The 8,151-nt window shown below is 31.9% G+C and overlaps 1 protein-coding gene and 1 non-coding gene across 3 annotated transcripts; one reads left to right on the top strand and one right to left on the bottom strand.

Moving 5' to 3' along the window:
* Positions 1-52: 52 nt before the first annotated feature.
* On the bottom strand, positions 53-6,424 carry LOC126923098 (TATA element modulatory factor). 2 transcript variants are annotated; one of them, XM_050736162.1, is made up of 11 exons: positions 6,036-6,424; positions 3,553-5,522; positions 3,363-3,470; positions 2,989-3,258; positions 2,570-2,908; positions 2,242-2,454; positions 2,017-2,163; positions 1,530-1,922; positions 1,237-1,474; positions 1,030-1,153; positions 53-947 (listed from the first exon to the last, which is right to left on the bottom strand). In XM_050736162.1, the coding sequence occupies exons 2-11, from the start codon at positions 5,508-5,510 to the stop codon at positions 661-663; spliced, it is 4,077 nt and encodes a 1,358-aa protein (XP_050592119.1). In that variant the 5' UTR covers positions 5,511-5,522; positions 6,036-6,424; the 3' UTR covers positions 53-660. The 2 variants fall into 2 exon arrangements, with proteins under 2 accessions (XP_050592119.1, XP_050592121.1); XM_050736164.1 differs by having other exon boundaries at positions 3,369-3,470.
* A 263-nt stretch (positions 6,425-6,687) lies between these two features.
* Trnai-uau (transfer RNA isoleucine (anticodon UAU)) lies at positions 6,688-6,780 on the top strand. The gene is given in 2 exon segments: positions 6,688-6,725; positions 6,745-6,780. It is a non-coding gene; the product is annotated as a tRNA-Ile (tRNA).
* The last annotated feature ends 1,371 nt before the right edge of the window (positions 6,781-8,151 follow it).

Genomic DNA, 8,151 nt, shown 5'->3' with positions numbered 1-8,151 from the left:
AGATTGTAAACCATCATTGTATCAGTGAAACCACAAAGAATACAACTTTCAATAAAGGAACACAATAAATTTTTTTTAATAAATTACATCGTAATTCAATTCTATATTACAATATTGAAAACTTTAAAATTATATTACATCTTATATCACGTTGTTTTCCTTAGTCTATCTGTATACAGTGTACATGAATGCATGCACAATGATTAATTCCAACGACTAATTAAAGAACCGACCACGGTGACCATGGCGATATACGTAAAATTTTACATTGCATATATTGGAATTTTACATAGCGTTAAATGTTAGTTTGTAAACTAACATGATTATTAATTATTGGAATTCTAGGGCAATGAATTGTCTGCAAAATTTATCAAAACAAAGGTCTCCAATTTCTCATAAGCATTCCATGTAAAACACGTATAAACAAAATTTCATTTTGTTACTCCGTGGAATTTCAAATCTTTTGAAATAATTTCACATCAGTCTCTTGCTACGTGTTATCTTTTTTAAACGGCTTCAGCAACTTCGTTGCTGTATCATGTATCGTATCGTTGGCAAATTTATCGCCGAATCTATATCATCGTAAATTGTTAATTATGTTATGGTTCTACATCTATAATATTGAATTAACCAATAAACAAATTTTATTTATAAAAAGCTTCAGGCATCTCGCTTCAAAAGCTGATCAATTTGTGTTTTGTACATCTCTTTGACATCTTGTAGGTCCAAACGTAGTTCTTGATTCTCTTCCATTTTTTCACCATACATTTGTAATAACGCATCATATCTAGTTTGTATTTCTCGTAAACTTTCGTTTAAAACCGCAACATCCATAACCTTAACATTTAATTCTTCGATCTTCAAAGTTAATGTAGATAACTCTGAATTTAACACGTCTCTTTCTATATTACGCCGTGATAACTCCCACTGAAGTTGTTGTATTTCACCTAAAAATTCAAGCGAATAATTGATACTATCAAGTAGTTAAATCAAATGTACTTCATTATTGATAAATATTTAAACACGTACCATCCTTTTGCTTCAATTGAGCTTGTAAATTTTCAAATATAGAAGTACTACTAGAACTCGCTCTGATAGTGTCGAACGTCATTGTATAGCTTTCAGCTTTGTTTTCGGCAGTAGAATTGTACAACTGCAAAACGAAGATAAAATTTTTTAATTCAGATTCCGGTAAAATGAGAGAAACAATAATCACGATGTATGCAAATGCACTACCGGCCAAATACTGTCTATGGTATTTGCAGAATCTTGTTCTGTGCTAGGGGTAGGACTAAGTCGTTCGTTGTCTTCAATATTTTGTTGCTGTTCTGACATTACATGATTTTTCCTTCTTTCTGCGTCTGTAGCTGCTTTTTCTATAGATAATTTATTCTCTAACGCAATAATTTCTCGTTTTAACTCCATTATTTCCGAAATATGAGATTGATCGAGGCTTTCTATCGCTTGTCGTTGCCTGAAAAAATTATGTCCTTATCGCATTTTCTACAAAGAATGTTAATTTTTCTTACCTCATATTTTGTTCACCAAGCTTATCCTTTTGTATTATCAACTCATCATACAATTCTTGTAAACGCATTCTTTCATTTTCTTTCGCAGCAAGCTTAGCTTCTAATTGAGACATTTTAGATTTTAAATTAACATTCTCTTCCTTAATATAACGATCTGTTTCGAGTAAATTTTCTATTTTTGTTTGCAACTCAATATTTTTGTCTGACAATGTTTTCTCTTGTTTCATAAAACTATTAGTTTTGTGTAACAAATTTGCTTGGAGTTGTTCCAGTTGTCTCAGTAAAGGTTTTGTGGCCGTTGATACAGATTCTGAAAGTTCCTCGCTTCTAGCTTCAGCAGCTTCTAAGCGCTTTAGTAATTCGCTATTTTCGTGTTTCAAAAATTCTTCCTTTCTATATAGAATATAAGAGACAAAAAAATAAATGCATTAAGAACTATTTGATTTTAATAGCAGCTAGGAAATTATATCTTTTGTAGAATATTTACTTGACATGCATTTCTTCAAATTCTCTTAATTTGATTTTCAATTCTTCTACTTGCACAAGTAATTGACATGATTCTCCAGCATTAGTCGTTGCTTCCTTTAACTCTGTTTCTGTCGCAGTCAAAATTTTCTTTGTTTCAGATAGCTCCCTAAAAATTAATAATATGTCAATTATACGCAGTTATAAATTGTACATAAACATTAATAATGCTTTTATATATACTAACGTTTTTGTAGTATCTAAATTCTTTTTATACGTTTCTGCATTTTGTATCGCATTTTCTAATTGCTTTTGTAACGTTGCTACTTCTTTTTCCAATGTTTTTGTTCGTGCTGTTAACGAGTAAACAGCATCTATCTGAGATAGTTCAACTTCCTCTTTTGCACGCAATGATCTTTTTAAACGTTCTAATTCTGAGGTTTGTTCTTCTATTTGCTCTCTGTAAATGTTTCATATTGTGTTACCTTTTAATTACATTTATCATCTGTTTCCACTTGTTCTTTTATTTTTATAATGTAAAAGAACAAAGGAAATAACGAATATTACTTACGTACTTTTGACTTTTTATTAAGGCATCATTTTCTTTTTCTTTAACTCGCAATTTTTTGATAATGTTACTGTGTTGAAGCTGCTGTTTACTTAATTTTTCACCTTCATCTCGAAGTTCCTTAATAATTTCATCTTTCTCGGCATTCAGAGTAGACAGTTCTTGAGACGATAAACGCGTAGCTGCTTCTACTTTTAACTGTTCCAAATTCTTTCTTAGTGAATCTCGTTCTCGTATTGCTTGCTGAAATTTTCTTTCTAAGGCAGATAATCGTTGTGTATATTCATCAGTGATTTGATTTATGCTTTGGCTCTGTTCTGCGTGTTTTTCAAAGCTATCAAGTTGCCTATGTAAAATATAAAGCGCCACAGACATTAAACGGACATTATACGTTGTTTGATTATCACGTACTTCTTGAAAACTTACTTCTTTAAATTATTATTTTGTTCTTGTAATTCCATATTCATTCTACTAACATCGATGAGTTTCGATTCCCTAGCTTCTAATATTTCCGTCATCTCTTGTATACGTTTCAATAATTTTTCTATCTCAACGTTCGTTTCATCAGATCCTACGCTGATTTCGCTCAATTCCCTCGAATGTCCTTTAGTTTTTAATGTTCTCATTAAAAGATCACAACCTCTTGTTGATTGCAATTTCTGTCGCGATTGTGTCGAACTCGAATCACCATTTGGACTTTTTTTAACAAAAAATTTTGCTATTATACTCAGGAGAAAATTGCTTATAGCCATAAAGTACATGAAGTTAAATTACTCATAATTACTATCTTACAGTCATACCTGTACCTGGATATAACTTCGATATCGCTAGAAGTAGTGGTTTCTAATTCATCACCACTAGTGTGACCACTGGTTTGATCTGAACCAATTTTAATTAGATCGGACCGACTGTAATAAATGGAATCAAATTTATATCCTTCAAGTAATTAAGTATAGTATTAGTACTACGATTTCTTTCCGCACATAATACCTTTCTGATGAAATAGGTGAATTTTCTCGAGGCATTTCCGTGCCTTGTACTTCTGTTTCGATTTCACCTGCTTTTTCGATCATCGCATCTTCTAACATTGTCTTTACGTAAGAACTAGAGTTTAAAGGTGCTTGTAAAATTCTTTCTTCTGATTTATACTGTGGATTTTCTTCTGAACTCCCTATCAAAGTTCCTTCACAACTTGAATCTGTTGAAATCAAATGCTGATCTGAAATTTCTGCCATTTCTGATTTAAACGGATGAATAATTTCGCTGGTAGAATAACATTCTGTTTCTGCAGGTTCTATAGTTGAATTCATTAACCGATCGAAACTTTTTCGATCGGGTTTGGATATTTGACCTGCTCCATCAAAATATTCTGGCTTGCGAATCGGTTGCGTTGTAATTGCTTCAATCGGCAAATGTAAACTATGCTTTTCGGTTACAGAATCTAGATTCAAATTTAGTCTTGTATCTGTGCTAGCTTTTTTCAATGTTAGCTTATCATCTGAACTCGAATCCTGCATTTTTTCACTTACTGAAATACTACTAGAAGTTTCCATTTCATTATTCGCTTGATCTTTCTGCTGATGCATTTCTAGCATTGTTACAATTGTACTTTCTGATGCAGAAGTATAAGAATCTTCTGCCAAATTTGTTTCATCTCTCTCATCATCAGTGTAAGGTATTACTTCTATGCTTTCTGGTGAAGCTTTTATTGAATGGTTACTGGATACACTTTTGTATAAATGTGATCCAAGACCTTGATATATATCTGTTGATGGTGTGCTATCCATACTGCTCATACATAAATTTTCGTGTGATGTTTTGATTTTCTCCATCGGAGGTTCATACAGAGAAATATCAGAAGGTGATTGATTTATTTCATTTTCTTTATTCATAATCTGTGGGACATTGATATCATCCCAGCAAGGGGTCACTGTATCATCTCTATCTAAAATAGACGATGAATCAGAGTGTCTTTGCTCCATGGGAGATAAATAAGGGCTAGTATCGCTTTTCCAATCTTCTAATACTTCCACTCCAGAACTTGGAGATGTAACCATACTGTCTGGCAATACTTCTATCGACTCTGAATTAACTTTGGTACCCTTTGCAGATGGGCTACCATCCAATTCGGGAGTTGTAGTACAATCAGTGTTAGATCGAGAACCCAGAATTTCAATGCTCTCTGAACTCTTTTTATCATTTTCTGGAGATACAAAAGACAATTTATTTGATGTAGAGACAGGTGAATCTAAATCATGCTCACAAGTTTCTTTTTTTTCAGATTCTAACTTTTCATCTTCCTCCTTAACATCAACGTCTTTTTTTTCCTCTGAAGAACATTCAATTATTTTAGGACAATCATTAATCCTGTCATCTTTGTCAAAAGTTGTACTTGTATCAATTGTTTCAGTCGGTGGAAGTTGCTTTAATTCATTGAAATCAGATGTATTCGAAACATCTTGGCTAGGAACATTTTCGATCTGATTATTAGTATTCTTTTCTTTGTAATTTTTTGCTTGTTTACTCTTTTTCTTGGGACTCAATGGTTTACTTTTATAATCTTCTGAGAATGATGACGAAGATACAAGCTTTTTGATACTCTCAGTGGGTGTACTTTGCAAAGATTTAGAATGGATAATAGCTTTGGCATTTTGTTCTGGTTCATTAAATTTAGGTGATTCAAAAAATGATCCAGTAAAACTGCCCCATATACTGCTTGTGGCTTCTTGTTTAGGTGCTTTAGATTTATCATGACGTGGCTGTACAGTATAATGAACATCATTCTTTATCCCCCATGATGCAAAAAAATCTGTTGTATCTTCTGTGTGGCTTTCCATCGATTTCTGATCCTCATCTTTAATATCTAATGCTTTATCAATCGTCTTTTGAGCTTCTTTTAGCGCGGACTTAGCCAAATTGGCAAATCCAGTGGCATCAAACCAGCTCATTCTTTATTATATCTAAAAAAAAAATATAATCATAATGGATATGAGTAAAAATGATTCATGTTAGAACAAAGTATTTTTGTTAAACATCGATTGTACTATATAAAAGTACATGAAAAATTAATTTTATTAAAAAGGAAACAGAGCAATATTTAGAGGTTAGGGTGTGTATGATGATGTTTATAAATTACATTTAACATTATTCATATATTATGCATACATAGACTTAAAAATCACCGCACAGTGAATTAAGAAAAAATTAGAGAAAAGACGATTCAGAGATAATAATTGAACCAAAATACGATGGGAAGTTACTGTTTGCATTTTCGTAACGAAAATTTATAATAAAAAAGTAAAGGGCTCTGTTTTTAAAAATTTATTGCATTTGTTTTTTAAGATTATATTAAAATTATTAGGGTCAATGTATCAATGTCATTTGCATAAACAAAATATATATTGAATCCTTAATGACAATAGCAATGCGATGATTAAGGGCGAAAAATGCTGTTTACATGTAGTTTTACTTACTTGCATATCGCTTTAGAAGTTTTTTACAATATATAAAATTGGAGAATCACCAAAATGTAAAAAATTAACTGTAAAATGTTCTTGAACTGTTGTTACTGTATACCCGTACTAACTGTTATACTGGAACAAAAATACCTATGTGCGCATGGTAACATGTTATGTAAATGTTTCTTTTGCACATAATTTACAATTGACTTTGTCAAAATTTATGTACAGATGAAAAAAGCAGAAAACATACACATAATTCATTCGATATACTTATAGATTTGTACAATACACTTGTATTCCACTTCTTTTGTGATATATGATTTTAATCTTTTTATAATGACCAAAATATTCGATGTTTTCTTCGAATTTTTAATAATGTATTAACTTATTTGACGCGTCAACGAAGTGCTCACTACGAGCTGTATTGCCATCACACATGCATACGTATGCATAAACATACATGTAGTTTATCAATGCTTTCAATCATAGAAAATCCTTATTTTTACAGGAACAGCATGTTCTATTATTAGTGCTTTTTCTTACAATATCATAAATAGCAGATCATGGTTAAGTAAACGCGATGCTTTACAATATAATATTGTTTTTTTTTTAACTCAATAATAAGAGCACTGAAAATTGTTCCTGGAGAGAAATATTTTCAACCGCTCCAGTGGCGCAATTGGTTAGCGCACGGTACTTATAAGACAGTGAATCGTGAGCAATGCCGGGGTTGTGAGTTCGAGCCTCACCTGGAGCAGTTTTTTTATTTTTAAATTACCCTTTCTTTTATAAATTCATTGCGCATCGTTAATTATTACGATTGTTACGAACATGTTTTCGACAAAATTAAATACATAAGCGTAAGTTTACGAGTAAGTACATCGTATTATAAAGAAAATAAAATTAAAGAGAGTTGATTATTTACAAGTTTTACTTACATTTATTAGTCTGATTTTGTTTTACGAAAATCGAGTTGGCAAGTACCACGCGTCTAATTCTGAACAAAGTTTCAAGCCAAATACAAATAATGCGGCGGATGCTAATATGCTTCTAACAAACGAATCGTTTTTTAAAGCATGAATGGTACAGGAAAGGGAACAAGTACAGACGTCTTCGAAGTAACCCGAACCCTTATTCAACAAATAATAATCTGCGGCGCTTTGCCTTTCTTCGAGTTTACGTCTTATACTTTCTATAGAAATAATTATTAATTGCTTTAACATTTAACATTGATAAGGACAGTGGATAACAAAATATACTTGCTTCGCGATATACGCCTAGGGCAATGGCGATCGCACTCATCTCGAAATATCGTAAGTTCTTTCTCATCGATAGTATCGTGCCTCAACGGTCCTCCATTCTGTTTTTTAATTTTTTCACGTCCTAATTTTTCAACTTTTAATTTTTCACGTTCTAATTTTTCAAGTTCTAGTTTTTTACGTTCTAATTTTTCAAGTTCTAGCTTTCCACGTTCTAATTTTTCATGTTCTAATTTTTCGCCTTCTGGTCTTTCACTTTCTGGTCGTTCACGCTCTAGCCTTCCGCGTTCCGAAAGTCTGGCTGCTGAATCTTCTCCTTCTATGTCTTTTATAGGTTCTCTTACAATCACCTTATCCTCTCCTACGTTACGTAATGATCATATCATTCAAGTATGTGTTTTGCATTTAATTAATACTTTCCTGAAATCCTTTAATCTAATACATCTTACAACTAAAGGTCATAAGTAAGAAATACGATAAGTCACATTTTTCGTCTTTCACAGAATATCATTTTTAAGATTCAATATATTGTCGATCAATTCCATATAAAATTTACATTTCCATTTAATTTTGGGACACTAATATAAGAACTAAATTAATATTATTCGTTTCTTCTAAAGCGTTGCGAATGTATGATCTTTGTATTCTTAAAATAATCCATTAGGTTATTTCCTTTCTCAATTATTCCGTATTAAAATAGTTCTCTTTTCTTAGTCACCAAGTGACATAAAAGTTAGAAAATTAATAAGAATGGACTTATCATATTCGTACTGCGTGGTCCTCAATTATATACCTTTAACAGCCCATTGTGTTGCAGATTCTCTTTTGACTTTTGCGATCGAAACTTTCGAAGTATCCTCTTTTGTGAT

Source organism: Bombus affinis, chromosome 13 (genome assembly GCF_024516045.1).
Source record: "Bombus affinis isolate iyBomAffi1 chromosome 13, iyBomAffi1.2, whole genome shotgun sequence".
Lineage (NCBI taxonomy): Eukaryota > Metazoa > Arthropoda > Insecta > Hymenoptera > Apidae > Bombus > Bombus affinis.
The sequence above is the reverse complement of the archived record's forward strand: the minus strand, read 5'-3'. Positions and strand labels throughout refer to the sequence as shown.